Raw genomic sequence first — 16,994 nt, forward strand, 5'->3', positions numbered from 1 at the left:
TTCATAAGCACCCCATCTGTTCCTACTTGCCTATACCAGCAATGCACCTCCTTTTTTACTTAACTAGGGCCTCAACATCTCTTGAAAACCAAGCTTCCCTACAACTGATATCTTCATCTTTTATTCTGACAGGGACATAAACATTTGTTCTCTCAAACTTCATTTTTGCAGGCCTCCCATTTACCATCCACACAAAATGCTGGCGGAACGCAGCAGGCCAGGCAGCATCTATAGGGAGAAGCACAGTCGACGTTTCGGGCCGAGACCCTTCGTCAGGACTAACTTCCTGATGAAGGGTTTCGGCCCGAAATGTTGACTGTGCTTCTCCTTATAGATGCTGGCTGGCCTGCTGCGTTACGCCAGCATTTTGTGTGTGTTGTTTGAATTTCCAGCATCTGCAGATTTCCTCGTGTTTCCTATTTACCATGTACACTTTTGCCAGAGAACTGCCTGTCCCAATGCAGACTTGTCTGATCCTTTCTGATACCATCACAATTGGCCTTTCTCCAATTTAGAATCTCAACACCTGGACCAGACCTATTTTTTTGCATATTTACTTTGAAACTAATGGATTTTGAAAGGCTGGTGGAAGCTTCAGATAATTTTCCATCTCTCTGATATTTTTTTTTTGCATTTTCCACAAATATATCAGCTATACAAAACTCAGATGCCACAACTACCATGGAAATATCAAACATGCTTACATCGAAGGAGGAATCACAAAGTAAGATTGAAATTTTACCTCAATATTTCCAAAAGTCTAGATTTTGGTAAATAAATGGAACTTGCACAGCAGAATGCCTCACAATGAAATAAGTTGCCATGATTATGATTCTTATTTCAACAGACTAGCTATCAGAGAGTAAAATGAGCTTCAAAATACTTTGATCATTGTAATAATTGTTCTAACACTGACAAAAGTCATTCAGTTTGCACCCAGCAAATTCCCACAAATTGCAACAAGATATTAATGTTTTAATGACATTGATTGAGAGGTAATTGAACAAGTTAGGAACAATTGAACAATTAAAAGGTTGAACAAGTTAGGTCTCTATTCATTGGAGCGTAGAAGGTTGAGGGGGGATTTGATCGAGGTATTTAAAATTTTGAGAGGGATAGATAGAGTTGACGTGAATAGGCTGTTTCCATTGAGAGTAGGGGAGATTCAAACGAAAGGACATGATTTGAGAGTCAGGGGGCAGAAGTTTAAGGGAAACACGAGGGGGTATTTCTTTACTCAGAGAGTGATAGCTGTGTGGAATGAGCTTCCTGTAGAAGTAGTAGAGGCCAGTTCAGTTGTGTCATTTAAGGTAAAATTGGATAGGTATATGGACAGGAAAGGAGTGGAGGGTTATGGGCTGAGTGCGGGTAGGTGGGACTAGGTGAGATTAAGAGTTCGGCACGGACTAGGAGGGCCGAGATGGCCTGTTTCCGTGCTGTAATTGCTATATGGTTATGTGGTTAATTAGCAAGAAGAACAAATGGAAAGTTTTTTCTCCTTTTATTCCAAACAGTGCAATAAGGACTGTTTTTTTCACACAGTCTGCAAAACCTGATAGGGATTCCTGCCATCTCCAATATCTCTCAGTACAGTACAGTATTACTACTGGATTCTTGTCATCTTCAATAGGGATTTCTGCCATCTCCAGAAGTGTATCTAAGTGAATGGATTTCCAAAGGGTGATGGAAGTTTCAGATAATTTTCCATCCTTCTGATATGCTTCTTTTTGCATTTTCCACAAATATATCAGCTATGCCGAACTCAAATGCTGCAACTACCACGGAGATATCAAACATGCTTACATCGAAGGAGGAATCACAAAGTAAGATTGAAATTTTATCTACAGTATTTCCACACACAAATAAATAGAACTTACACACCAGAATGCTTCAAAGTAAAATAAGTTCCCATAATTATATTTTTTTTATTTCAGCAGACTAGCTTTTTGAATGTAGAAGGAGCTTGTATGTTGATAAGTGTAATTAATGTTCTAACACAAAAAAGTAATTCAGTTTACACACAGTAACTTACACGTATTGCAACAAGAGATTTATAAACAATTTTTATTAACATTAATTGAGATGTATTAGCAGGAGGAAGAGCTGGGAAAGTGTTTCTCCTTTTCTTCCAAACAGTGCAATTGTGACATTTACACAGCCTGCAAAACCTGGTAGTGATTCCTACCATCTCCAATATCTCTCAGTACTACCACTGGAGCTACTGAAGAGCTTGTGCTCAAGTTCTAAATGTTGCCAAATCAGGAGAACACTCCCGGCATGATCTTTTCACAACTGGTAGTTCAAGAGAGAGAGAGACCTAGGAAGATGGTGCCGAACGGCTATTTGTCTCCCGCTCTCAGCCTTAATGACTTTAATCATGCTTGATGTTTTAATCAAAGTGGATTGATGGAACCGAGCACGGGTTCATCTTCCACTATCAGGCCTTGACCCAGCATCCACCCTTAGCAAGGACTGTATCGGCACTCTTGAGAGTCTAGTTTGCCTAATCCGCCAGGAGATTACAAAAGTGTCAGTTTGTTTAGTCTGTTCAAAAGTACATCCCTTAAAGGGAAATTACATGCTGTGGATTGCAGCAATCCCAATTCAGAAGAAGCATCTGGTAGTTTTGTGAACTGCCTGTAAGATATTGCTGGTGGTTACCAACACCATCTTGCGGAGACAAAAATTGAGCCAAGGCTCAGTTACTGATTTTCCAGGAAAGAACAGTTGAAAAATCAACTTTGTTATTTATCCTAAATCTGCAGTTCAATTGAATAAGACTTCATGACACAACACTAGAAAGATGACCATTCACTATACCTTGGTGTGGAAATCAAACTGTGTTCTATGTGATTCATTGATACAAGAAGAGATCTTTCATGTTTTTATTACTGTACCTCAGGGTGATGTCCACTCTTCAAAATGACTCTTCTAGCATCACAGCAATGTTTCTCTCCTTCTGCAATGTTCAATATTTCGGGACAGTTCCATTATCTACATTATATATTTTATTTATTTAGAGATACAGAGAGGAACAGGCCCTTCCGGCCCAACAAACCACACAGCACAGCAACCATGAGACCATAAGACAGTAGTCTTGGCCATGTAGCCCATCAAGTCTGCTCTGTCTTCCATTGTGGCTGATATATTTTCATGCTTAATTCCATTCTCCTGCCTTCTCCCCATAACAGTTGACATCCCGAATAATCAAGAAACCACCAGGATCCACTTTAAATATACCCAATGACTTGGCCTCCACACCCACCTAAGCCAATGAATTCCACAGATTCCCACCCGCTGCATAAAAGCAAAAGAGAGGGCATATAATATTGCAAAAATTAGTGGGAAGGTTGAGGTTTGGGAAGTTTTTAAAAACCATCAGAAGACAATATCAAAGGCAACTAGACTTGCTGTGTTATCTAGAAAATACTTTGCCACTCATCTGAAAGATTTCTTCAGTTCTAATCTATGGTGGGTAGTTCTCTGATTTATACACTCTATTTAAAGGTATAGCAATCACATGAGGGTCATTAAACATTGTAGAGGTAATGGAAATTCATTAATCTTATGTTTGCACGAATGAAGGTGTGAACTGTTGTGGAGACACCTGTGTTGAGGTTTAAGGACTGCATTGTAAATACCTGTACTGGTGTTGTACCCCAGCCCCTCTGTTCAGGGATGGGTTTTCCAATTTGACAAAGGTGGATTCTTTAACCCCTCTTTCAAACCACCAGTCCTCCCTGTCCAAAATGTGAACATTGTTATCATCAAAGGACTGTCCCTTGTCCTTTAGGTATAGATATACAGCCAAGTCTTGACCTGGAGTGTTAGTCCTCCTATGTGGGGCCATCCATTTATGAAGTGGTTGTTTTGTCTTGCCCATATACAGATCTGTGCAGTTCTCATTGCATTGGATAGCATATACAATATTGCCCTGGTTATGTTTGACTGTGGGATCCTTGGGGTGGATGAGTTTCTGTCTGAGTGTGTTTGTTGGTTTGAAAAACACAGGAGTTTGATATTTGTTGAAAATCCTCAGAGTTTCTCTGAAATTCCAGCTACATACGGGATGACTATGTTTTTTATCTGCTTTGTTCCTTACATCTGTCTGATGTGGTGATGTCCCTACTGGTTTTTGTTGCTGTCTTGATGAAGGTCCAGTCAGGATAGCCACAAGTTTTCAAGGCTTCTCTCAAATACTTGCACTCCTTGTCTTTAGCTGTAATGTTGGTAGACACTTTCTCAGCATGGTGATGTAGTGCTCTGATAACCCTCAGCTTATGTTCTAATGGGTGATGAGAGTCAAACTGTAGGTACTGATCTGTGTGGGTTGGTTTCCCGTAAAAGTCAATATTTAGATGTCCAGGCTCAATGGACTGGATGGTCTATTCCTGCTCCTATTTCTTATGTTCTTATGGAAGAACCTGATGGTTGAGGGGTAGTAACTGTTCTTGAACCTGATGGTGCAGGTCCTGAGGCACCTGTACCTTCTACCTGATGGCAGCAGCAAGAAAAGAGTATGTCCTGAGTGGTGAGGATCTTAGATGATGGATGCTGCTTTTCTATGACAATGTTTCACATAGATGTGCTCAATGGTTGGGAGCGTATTACCTGTGATGTACTGGGCTGAATCCACTACCTTTTGTCGGATTTTCCGCTCAAAGGCATTGGTGTTCCCATAGCAGGCTGAAATGCAGCCAGTCAGCAAACTTCCCACCACACACTTACAAACGTTTGTATATAAGTTTGCCTAGGTTTTTAATGACATGTGAATCTCCGCAGACTCCTGAGGAAGTAGAGGCGCTGTTATGTTTTCTTTGCAATAATATTTATATGATGGGTCCAGGACAGTTCCTCTGAAATGGTGACAGCCAGGAATTCAAAGATATTGACCTTCTCCACCTCTGATCCCCTAGTGATTACTGGCTCATGAACCTCTGGTTTCCCTCTCCTGAAATCTACAATCAGTTCCTTGGTCTTATGGACATTGAGTGAGAGGTTGTTGTTATTACACCACTCAGCCAAGTTTTCAATCTCCCTCCTGCATGCTGATTCATCACCACCTTTGATGCAGCCCACAACAGTGGTGTCATCAGCAAACTTGTATATGGTGTTGGAGCTCTACTGAGCCACACATTCATAGGTGTAAAGTGAGTAGAACAAAGGTGTGCACGTACACATCACTTTGGTGCTCCTGTGTTGAGGGAGATTGTGGAGGAGGTGCTTTTGCCAATCTGAACTGACTGGCGTCTACGTGAGGAAATCCAGGATACATTCGCACAAGAAGGTATTGAGGTCCAGATCTTTAAGTTTACTGATTAATCTTCAGGAGTTGATATTGTTAAATGCTGAGCTGTAATCGATAAAAGGCATTCTGATGTATGTTGTTCCAGAGTTGCGTGAAGCCTACAAGATAGCGTCAGCTGTAGGTTTGTTGCTTTGGTAGGCGAATTGGAGTGGATCCAAATTGATACTCAGACAGGAGCTGATAGGCTTCAACACCAACCTCTCAGAACACTTCATCACTGTGGATCCACTGCGGCAGCTGGATCTCTGGCACTGAGTCTGGTTCTGCAGTGCAGAAAGGAGGGTGGAAGAAGAGTAGAACAGTAGTGATAGGGGACTCAATAGTTAGAGGTACAGACAAGAGGTTCTGTGGTCGTGACAGAGACTCCCGGGTGGTTTGTTGCCTCCCGGGTGCCAGGGTCAAGGGGTGTCTCTGATCGCGTGTACAACATTCTGAAGTGGGAGGGTGAGCAGCCAGATGTCAAGGTACACATCGGTACCAATGACATAGGAAGAAAGAGTGAGGAGGTCTGAGGAATGAGTATAGAGAGCTTGGTAGGAAGTTAAAAAGCAGGACCTTGAGGGTAGTAATCTCAGGATTGCTACCTGTGCCATGTGCCAGTGAGGGTAAGTGTAGGATGCTCTAGAGGATGAACATGTGGATGAGGAACTGGTGTGGGGGCAGGGTTTCAGATTTTTGGATCATTGGGACATCTTCTGGGGCAGGTGGGATCTGTACAAGAGAGACAGGCTACACCTGAACTACAGGGGGACCAATATCCTTGCAGTCGGTTTTGCTAGTGCTATTAGAGAAGGTTTAAACTAGATTTGCAGGGGGATGAGAACAAGGGTGCCAGAGCAGATAGTGGAGCGGGGGTGAAAATAAGTGATGTTAAAAGTTCATATAACGTCAGAAATAGAAGGGTTATGTGTGGTGGTAATAATCTTCTGAGGTGTGTCTATTTCAATACAACGAGTATTGTGGAGGAAGGCAGACAAGCTGAGGGTGTGGATTGATACATGGAATAATGACATTATAGCCATTAGTGAAACTTGGCTACAGGAGGGGCAGGACTGACAGCTTAATGTTCCATGATTCTGATGTTTCAGACGTGATAGAGGCAGAGGGATGAAGGGTGGGGGGGTGGGGTGGCATTGCTAGTCAGGGAAAATGTTACAGCAGTGCTCAGGCAGGACAGATCAGGGGGCTTGTCTACCGAGGCCATATGGGTGGAGCTGAGAAACAGGAAAGGTATGACCACATTAATGGGGTTGTACTATAGACCACCCAATAGTCAGCGAAAATTGGAGGAGCAAATCTGCAGAGAGATAGCAGACAACTGCAGGAAACATAAAGTTGTGATAGTAGGGGATTTTAATTTTCCACATATTGATTGGGACTCCCATACTGTTAAAGGTCTAGACAGGTTAGAGTTTGTAAAATGTGTTCAGGAAAGTTTTCTAAATCAATATATAGAGGTGCCAACTAGAGAGGATGCAATATTAGATCTCCTATTACGAAATGAGTTAGGAGAAGTGACAGAAGTGTGTGTAGGGTAACACTTTGGGTCTAGTGATCATAACACCATTAGTTTCAACTTGGTCATGGATAAAGATAGATCTGGTCCTCGGGTTGAGGTACTAAACTGGAAAAAGGCCAGATTTGAAGAAATGAGAAAGGATCTAAAAAGGGTGGATTGGGATAGGTTGTTCTCTGGCAAGGATGTGATCGGTAAGTGGGAGGCCTTCAAAGCAGAATTTTTGAGAATGCAGAGTTTGTATGCTTCTGTTAGGATTAAAGGCAAAGTGAATAAGAATAAGGAACTTTGGTTTTTGAAGGATATTGGAACTCTGATAAAGAAGAGAGAGATATATGACATGCATAGGCAACAGGGAGCAAAAAAAGGTGTTTGAGGAGCATAAAAAGTGCAAGAAAATACTTAAGAAAGAAATCAGGAGGGCTAAAAAAAAGACATGAGGTTGCTTTGGCAGTCAAGGTGAAGGATAATCCTAAGAGCTTCTACAGGTATATTAACAGCAAAAGGATAGTAAGGGATAAAATTGGTCCTTTTGAAGATCAGAGTAGTCGGCTATGTATGGGCCCAAAAGAAATGAGGGAGATCTTAAATGGTTTTTTTGCATCTGTATTTACTAAGGAAACTGGCAAGGAGTCTATGAAAATAAGGCAAACAAGTAGTGAGATCATGGAACCTATACAGATTAAAGAGGAGGAGATGCTTGCTGTCTTGAGGCAAATCAGAGTAGATAAATCCCCAGTATTCCCTCGGACCTTGAAGGAGACTAGTGTTGAAATTGCAGGGTTCCTGGCAGATATATTTAAAATGTCGGTATCCGCAGGTGAGGTGCCGGAGGATTGGAGGACAGCTCATGTTGTTCCGTTGTTTAAAAAAGGCTCTAAAAGTAATCCAGGAAATTATAAGCCAGTAAGTTTGAAGTCAGTAGTAGGTAAATTATTGGGAGGAATTCTAAGAGATAGGATCTACAAGTATTTGGATATACAGGGACTTATTAAGGAGAGTCAACATGGCTTTGTGCGTGGTAGGTCATGTTTAACCAATCTATTAGACTTTTTCAAGGAGATTACCAGGAAAGTGGATGAAGGGAAGGCAGTGGATGGTGCCTACATGGACTTCAGTAAGGCCTTTTTCAAGATCCCACGTGGTAGGTTAGTTAGAAAGATTCAACCACTAGGTATACATGGTGAGGTGGTAAATTGGATTAGACATTGGCTCAATGGGAGAAGCCAGAGAGTGGTAGTGGAGGATTGCTTCTCTGAGTGGAGACCTGTGACTAGTGGTATGCCACAGGGATCAGTGCTGGGTCCATTGTTATTTGTCATCTATATCAATGATCTGAATGATAATGTGGTAAATTGGATCAGCAAATTTGCTGCTGATACAAAGATCGGAGGTGTAGTGGAGAGTGAGGAAGGTTTTCAAAGCTTGCAGAGGGATTTGGACCAGCTGGAAAAATGGGCTGAAATTGGCAGATGGAGTTTAATGCAGACAAGTGTGAGATATTGCACTTTGGAAGGACAAACCTTTTTATTTTCAAACCTATACCATTTATAAGGTAAATGGTAGGACACTGAGGAGTGCAGTAGAACAGAGGGATCTGGGAATACAGATACGTAATTCCCTAAAAGTGGTGTCACAGGGAAACAGGGTATTAAAGAGAGCTTTTGGTACATTGGCCTTTATAAATCAAAGATTTGAGTATAAGAGTTGGAATGTTATGGTGAGGTTGTATAAGACATTGGTGAGGCCGAATTTGGATTATTGTGTGCAGTTTTGGTCACCTAATTACAGGAAGGATATTAATAAGGTTGAAAGAGTGCAGAGAAGGTTTACAAGGATGTTGCTGGGAATTGAGAAACTGAGTTACAGAGAAAAGTTGAATAGGTTAGGACTTTATTTCCTGGAGTGTAGAAGAATGAGGGAAGATTTGATAGAGGTGTATAAAATTATGATGGGTATAGATAGAGTGAATGCAAGCAGGCTTTTTCCGCTGAGGCTAGGGGAGAAAACAAAACAGAGGACATGGGTTAAGGGTGAAAAAGGAAAAGTTTAAAGGGAACGTTAGAGGGACCTTCTTCACACAGAGTGTAGTGGGAGTGTGGAATGAACTGTCAGTTGAAGTAGTGAATGCAGGCTCACTTTTAACATCTAAGAAAAACTTGGACGGGTACATGGATGAGAGGGGTATGGAGGGATATGGTCTAGGTGCAGATCAGTGGGACCAGGCAGAAAAATAATTTGGCACAGCCAAGAAGGGCCAAAAGGCCTGTTTCTGTGCTGTAATGTTCTATGGTTCTATGTAAGTGCCACTGGGTGAAAGCTATTTAGACAGGTTACCACACTCTTCTTGGGCACTGGTTGCTTGAAGTAGGTGGGTACCACACACTGCTGGAGGAAGAGGTTGAAGATGACCAAAAGATCATTGGGCGACATGGGAGTGTGGATGGTTCCTCCCTGTTCTGATGTCCAAAGCGAGCATAGAAGGCATTGAGCTCATCTGGAAGCAAAACTCTGCTGTCCTAAGATTTCATAAGATCTTATGTCATAAGATTTAGCTTTGTAGGAGGTTTTGGCATTCAAAACCTGCCACAGCTGTCGAGCATCCCTCCCTCATTGATTCTTGTCTAGTCTGGAATCTCTGTTTTGCCACGAGATGGGTTTCCAGAGATCCTACCTGCTCCTCTTGTAGCATTCTTGATCTCAAGATTTGAATGTCACTGATCTGGCTCTCAGCAGGTTCCAGATTTCATTGTTCATCCAGGGCTTCTGATTGGGGAAAACCCTGAATGATTTCGTAGGGACACGCTTCTCCACAGCTGTTTTAATAAAGTCTGTAATGACCCTGGTGTTGTCATTTGGTTGAGTGAACTTGGCCTTTTCTCCTTGAAGCGATGGAGGATCAAAGGTGAACTGATAGAGGTGTATAAAATGATGAGAGGAATTGATTGTGTGGATAGACAGAGGTTTTTTCCCAGGGCTGAAATGGCTAACATGAGAGGGAACCGGTTTGGAACTAGGTACAGAGGAGATGGCAGGGGTAAGTTTTTTTTTTACGAAGAGAGTGATGAGTGCATGGAATGGGCTGCCGGCAATGGTGGTGGAGGTGGATACAATAGGGATTTTTAAGAGACTCCAGAATAGGTACATGGAGCTAAGAAAAATAGAGGGCTATGGGTAACCCTAGGTAATTTCTAAAGTAAGAACATGTTCGGCACAGCATTGTGAGCTGAAGGGCCTGTATTGTGCTGTAGGTTTTCTATGTTCTATTTAGGTCCTCAGATGAGTTCCTGACACCACCTAGTCCACTGACTCAGGGCAATCCTGTAATCTTTCCTCTGCCTCCTGCATCCACCTCTTGGTTGTCTTGATTGCTGGAGCCTTGCTCTTTAAGCTCTGTCTGTATGCATGTAGCAGGAGTACAGCCAAATGCTTTTACAGCATTTGTAAAAGGCTTTGCTAAAGTCCATATAGACAATGTCCACTGCATCCTCATCTATTCTCTTCCAAAAACTCTGAGTTTTGTTAGATATTTCTCAAATGAGACTATGCTGACTATCCCTAACATGACTTTAGCAAAAACCATGATCTCCCAGTGGCCACCCATTTCAAATTGACTTCCCACTCCCGTTCTGACATATATGTCCATGGCCTCCTCTACTGCCATGATGAAGCCGCACTCAGGCCAGAGAAGCAACACCTCATATTATGCTTAGGTGGCCTCCTTCCTCATGGCATGAACATCAATTTCTCTAACTTCTGATAATTTTGCTTCCCTCCTCTTTCTCTCTTTTTCTATTACCCATTCTGGTTCCCCTCTTGCTCCTTCTATTCTCATCTGCCTGTCTCCCCCCTTTGGTTCCCTTCCTCCTTTCATGTTCCACTGTCCTCTCCAATGAGATTCTTTTTTCTTCAGCCCTTTAACACTTCCACCTATCCCCTCCAAACTTATTATTTTATCTCCTTCTCACACCTGCCCACCTTCCACCTCATCTGAATTCACCTATCACCTGCTAGCTTGTACTCTTGTAAAAGACTTTGCATGTCCCTGATGTTTCTAGCATATGACATGGACAGTTTTTTTTACGACTCTATTGGGTCCAACAAGTATTTATGTAGGACTTCCAGCTGAATGAATGATGGCAGGAGAACCATGCCAAGTTATCTCTAAAAGATGAGGCCCTGAATGGTCAGTTTTTCTTGTATCACGGGTCAATCAAACATCTCCTAGGCAAAATCTTGAGGCTGTTCCAGGGTCAACTTCACTGTACAAGTTGAGGAGACTAGGAACTGCCTAATGTTTTTATACCTACAATCTTAAGAAGACCAACCTCCTCACTAGAATCGTTCAGCGATACAAGCCCTCCTTAATGATAATTTCCTGCTGCAATAGCAATTGCTGTAGATGCCTTAAGATAAAAGGTTGGGTGTGACTGGTAGTGGAGAACAGAGAAAGGGAAAATTCCCCTCATTCATTGTAGCAATGTTGAATGTAGATTCTAAATGAAAATATTTATCATTAAACAATAAAGAGAGAAAACATGGTAACACTCAACAAGTCAGGCACTACCTGTGCAAAGAGAAACAAGAGTAAAGTTTCCGATTTGTAGGCTTCAAATTTTTTTTCCAGATTTTCAGCAAGTGCAAATTCTTGATTTTGCTTCATACCATGACCATAAGATATAGGAGCAGAATGAAGCCATTTGGCCCATTGAGTCTGCTCCGCCACTTCATCATAGCTGATCCATTTTCCTTCTCAGCCCCAGTCTCCTGCCCTTTCTATGTATCCCTTCATGGCTTGACTAATCAAGAATCTATCAACTTCTGCCTTAAATATACCCAATAACTTAGGCTCCACAAGCAGCTGTGGAATGAATTCCACAGATTCACAGATTCACCACACTCTGACTAAAGAAATTCCTCTACATCTTTGTTCTAGATGGATGCCAACCCCCCCCCCCCCCCCCATTCTGAGATTCTGAGGCTTTGTCCTCTGGTTTTAGATACCCCTAACATAGGAAACAGCTTCTCCACATTCACTCTATAAATGCCTTTCAACATTTGATAGGTTTCAATTAGGTCACCCCTCATTCTTCTGAATTCCAGTGAGTAGAGGCCTAGAGCCATCAAACGCTCATCATATGACAAGCCTTTTGATCCTAGAATCATTTTTGTAAACCTCCTTTGAACCCTTTCCAATGTCAGCATGTCTGTCCTCAGATAAGGAGCCCAAAACTGCTCATAATACTCCAAGTGAAGCTTCACAAGTGCTTTATAAAGCCTCAACATTACATCCTTGCCTTTATATTCTAGTCCTCCCAAAATGAATGCTAACATCACATTTGCCTTCCTCACCACTGGCTCAACCTGCAAATTCACCTCCAGGGAATCCTGCACAAGGACTCCCATACATTTGCACCTCAGATTTTTGAATTTTCTCTTCATTTAGAAAATAGTCTACCCTTTTATTTTTTCTACCAAATAGGTCAGGTAGGACTACAATCAGAGGCCATGGCTTAAGGGTGAAAGGTGAAAAGTTTAAGGGGAACATGAGGGCAAACTTCTTCACTCAGAGGGTTGTGGAAGTGTGGAATGAGCTGCCAGCACAAGTGGTCCATGCAAGCTTGATTTGAATGCTTAAAAGAAGTTTGAATAAGTACATGGATAGTAGGGATATGGAGGGAATGGTCCAGGTACAGGTTTAAATGGTATTGGCATGGACTAGATGCGTTGAAGTGCAGTACTTTTCTATGACTCTATGATCAAAGTGCATGGAAATATATTTACTGATACTATATTCCATCTGACACCTTGCCCATTATCCTAATATGTCTAAGTTATTCTGTAGCCTCTCAACATCCACATAACTACCTGCCCCACTACCTATCTTCACATTGTCCACAAAATTGGACCATCTAAGTCATTGACATATAATGTAAAAAGAATCGATCCCAACACAGACTCCTGTGGAGCATGATTATTTAGTCACCGGCAACCAACCAGAAAAGGCTCCTTTTATTCCAACTCTTTACTTCCTACCAATCAGCCAGCACTTTATCTATGCTGGTATATTTCCTATAATACCATGGGCTCATGGCTTGTTAAGCAGGCTCATGTGTGGCATCTTGTCAAAGGCCTCCTGATAATCCAAAAACACAAGAACCACAGATTCTCCTTTGTCTATCCTGCTTGTTATTTCTTCAAAGAATTCCAACAGATTTGTCAGGCAAGATTTTCCTTTAAGGAAACCACATTTACGATGGCCTATTTTACCAGGTGTCTTCAAGTATACTGAAACCACATCCTTAACAATCGACTCCAACAACTTCACAGCCACTGAGGTCAGACTAACTGGCCTATAATTTCCCTATTTCTGCCTCTCTCTCTTCTTGAAGAGTGGTGTTACATTTGCAATTTTCCAGTCCTATGAAACCATGCCACAATCAATTGATTCTTTAAAGATCATCTCTTCAGCAATCTTATCTACCTTCAGACCTTTCAGTTTCCCAAGCACCTTCTCCCTAATAATGGAAATTCCTCTCAATAATCCCGCCTGACACTCTCAACCATCCAGCATACTGCAAGCATCTTCCACAGTGAATACTGATGCAAAATACTTATTTAGTTCATCTGCCATTTCCTTGTTGCCCCATTATTACCATTCCAGAATCATTTTCCAGCAGTCTGATATCTACTCTCACCTCTCTTTTACACTTTATGTATCAGAAAAAACTTTTGCTATTCTTTTTAATATTATTGACTAGCTTACCTTCGTATTCTATCTTTTATTCTGTTTCACTGTTTTAATTGCCTTCTATTGGTTTTTAAAAGCTTTCCAGTCCTCTAACTTCCCACTAATTCCTGCTCTACTATATGCCCTCTCGTTAGCTTTAATGTTAGCCTTGACTTCTCTTGTCAGCCAAGGTTGTATCATCCTGCCTTTAGAATACATTTTCTTCTTTGGGATGTATATATTCTGCACCTTCTGAGTTGCTCCCAGAACTTCCAGCCATTGCTGCTATACCGTCGTCCTTGGCAGTGTTCTTTTCCAAGTAATTCTGTCCAGCTCCTCTCTCATGCCTCTGTACTTTCCTTTACTCCACTATAATACATCTGACTTTAGTTTCTACTTCTCAAATTGCATGGTGAATTTGATCATACTATGATCACTGACCTCTCAGGGTTCCTTTACTTTAAGTTCTCTATTCAATTCTGGTTCATTGCACAACACCCGATCCAGAATAGCTGATTCCCTCATAGACTCAACCATACGATGCACTAAAAAGGCATCTTGTAAGCATTAAGGAAATTAATTCTCTTGGGATCCAGCACCAATCTGATGTTCCCAATCTACCTGCATATTGAAATCTCCCATTACTATCATGCCATTGCTCTTTTGACATACATTTTCTATCTCTCATTGTAATTTGTAGTCCACATCCTTACTACTGTTTAGTGGTTTGCATATAACTCCCAAAAGTGTCTTTTTACCCTTGCAGTTCCTTAGCTCTATCCATAACGATTCAACACCTTCCGATCCTATGTCACTTCTTTCTAATGATTTGTTTTCAATTTTTACCAATAAAGCCATGACACCCCCTCTGCCTACCTGCCTGGCTTTTCGATACAATGTGTATCCTTGAATGTTAAGCTCTCAGCTATAATTTTCTTTCACTCACAATTCAGTGATGCTCACAACCTCATACACACCAAACTGTAACTGTACTAGAAGTTCAGCTACCTTATTTCACGCACTGCACGTATTCAAATATCACACCTTCAGTCCTGCATTCACCCTTTTCAATTTTGTCCACCTTTTACATTGCAACTCATCCTGTTGTCTGCAATTTTGCCCGATCATCAGCCTCTTCTTGCTAGGAGTCTCACTACACATTGCCTCTGTTTGTAAACCAACTACCTCACCACTGTCACTCCAGTTCCCAGCCCCCTACCAAATTAGTTTAAACCCTTCCAAATAAACTCTCGCAAGCCTGCCCGCAGGTGTACCCTATCCCTTTTTTAACACGTTGTTCCTTCCCCAGAAGAAATCCAAACGATCCATAGATCTGAACCACTGTCCCCTGCATCATGCAATCACCTGCCAAATCATCCTATTCTTACCCTCATCGGTATATGGCATAGACAGCAATCCAGAGATTACTATCTAGGAGGTCCTGTTTTTCAGCTTCTATCTAGCTTCCTAAATTCTCTATTCAGGACCTCCTCACCCTGTCTACCTATGCCATTGGTGACAATATGTACCAGAACTTCTGACTGTTCTCCTTCATCCTTGAGAACTTAGTCTGAGACATCGCTGACCCTGGCACCAGGGAAACAACACACCATCCAGGTGTCTATATTGCACCCACAGTATCTCAACTCTGTTCTTCTGACTATGGAAACACCTATCCACACAACAGCCCTCTTCACCTCTTGTGGTCTGTTTCAAGTAGGAATTTAGTGCCTATTAAGTAGCAGCTGAAACATTCACAAGCACACACAAAAGTCTGCGTCTCCTTTTTGATTTGAGCATAACACTGTTCAGTAGGAGTCAGTGTTCCTGCTGCCTATGCCACCAGTTTCCATACACCATTGAAGTACTGCATGAGCACTTCCCATTGGTCAAAGGAAGAGGCATCTGCTGAAACCTTGGTTGCTTTGATTACATCAAAGAATGCCAGCGTTGGCAAAGAGATAAGCTCTGCTTTAAGTGATGAGAATGACTTCTCCTGTGGTGCGTTCCAGGTCCAAATGTTTCTCTGAGAGAGGGGGTTATGTAGTGGCTTTGCTTTCTCTGCCAGATCTATGCCAAGGAAACTGCAGATCTCTGATACTTTTGTAGGTAATGTTCCGAACTCCTCCCAGTTTGTCTGAATCTGTTTGCCCTCCCTCTGTGGACAGTTGGTGATATAAGAACTTCACCTCCACCTTTGCAAGTTTGCATTTCTTTTTGTTCAGGAAGAGTCCAGCCTGTTTCAGTTTCTCCAAGGCAGCTTCCATTCTTTTGTCATGTTCCTCACTTGCACCTCTGAAGATGAGAATATCGTCCATGAGACAAACTATTACTTCCAGTCCCTCCAAAATTTGGTACATTCTCATCTAGAAAATTTCAGGGGTTGATGAGATGTCAAAAGGGAGTCTCTTGAAGGCATAGCATCTATATGGTGTGATAAGGGTTGTAAGCTTCTATGACTCAGGAGCTAAACAGGTCATCCAGAACCCTGAGTTTGCATTTTGTTTGGTGAACTTTGTTCCACCCAGCCTAGCAAATGTGTGCTCAACAAAGGGTAGAATTAACTTCTCCCGCCTTACTGGATTATTCACTTTGGTTAGGTTAACACAGATCCTCACTGTGCCATCTGGCTTGGGAACATTCTGTAGGTTTCAAAGAGATATCCACACATTCTTCTAAAATCCAGTAAGTACAGGCACAAAGCTGCCAAATGTTCCTCATAGGTTAACCGCTTCTTTCCCAGAATCATCCTCGTGAACCTCCTCTGGTCTCTCTCCAATGACAACACATCCTTTCTGTGATAAGGAGCCCAAAACTGTGGACAATACTCCAAGTGCAACCTGACTAGTGTCTCATAAAAGCTCTGCATTATCCTCTTTCATTTATATTATCTTCTTGAAATAAATGCCAACATTGCATCAGCCATTTTTACCACAGACTTAACCTGTGAATTAACTTTCTGGGAGTCTTGCATGAGGACTCCCAAGACCCTCTGCACCTCTGATGTTTGAATTTCTCCCCATTTAGATTACAGTCAGTGCTATTGTTCCTTTTACCAAAATGCATTATCATATATTTCCCAACACCATATTCCATCTGTCCCTATTTTGCCCATTCTTCCAATTTATCTAAGTCCACAGCATTACCTACCCCTCCACCTATTTTCATATCATCCACAAACTTTGCCATAAAGCCATCAATTTCAATTCCCTGGGAGGTAGACTGTGACAATCCATCTTTTAGAGTCATGGGGTCACATAACACAAAGGCCCAGCACAGGCCCTGCAGCCCATCTAGCTTAGTCACATCGACCTACACCCAGACCATTGCCCCCCATAATCCTTCCCATACATGTACCTATCCAAATTTTCCTTAAATGTTGAAATTGGCCTGCATCCATCATCTGCATTGGCAAATTATTCCACACTCTCAGCAACCTC

At 41.9% G+C, this 16,994-nt stretch overlaps 1 protein-coding gene across 9 annotated transcripts in view; it reads left to right on the forward strand.

Annotated features, from left to right (window-relative positions):
* Positions 1 to 16,994, forward strand: part of LOC132393875 (transmembrane protease serine 11C-like) — a 141,529-nt gene that overhangs the window by 91,396 nt on the left and 33,139 nt on the right. For 5 of the 9 annotated variants that reach the window (XM_059969275.1, XM_059969274.1, XM_059969278.1 and 2 more), the window contains 2 exons: positions 653 to 724; positions 1,752 to 1,823. The exons of 2 other annotated variants lie outside the window; for them this stretch is intronic. In XM_059969275.1, the coding sequence (XP_059825258.1) occupies positions 653 to 724; positions 1,752 to 1,823 (144 nt within the window). The remainder of the gene's footprint in view (positions 1 to 652; positions 725 to 1,751; positions 1,824 to 16,994) is intronic. 2 more of the 9 variants (XM_059969272.1, XM_059969271.1) reach the window with 2 other exon arrangements.

Source organism: Hypanus sabinus, chromosome 5 (assembly GCF_030144855.1).
Source record: "Hypanus sabinus isolate sHypSab1 chromosome 5, sHypSab1.hap1, whole genome shotgun sequence".
Classification (NCBI taxonomy): Eukaryota; Metazoa; Chordata; class Chondrichthyes; order Myliobatiformes; family Dasyatidae; genus Hypanus; species Hypanus sabinus.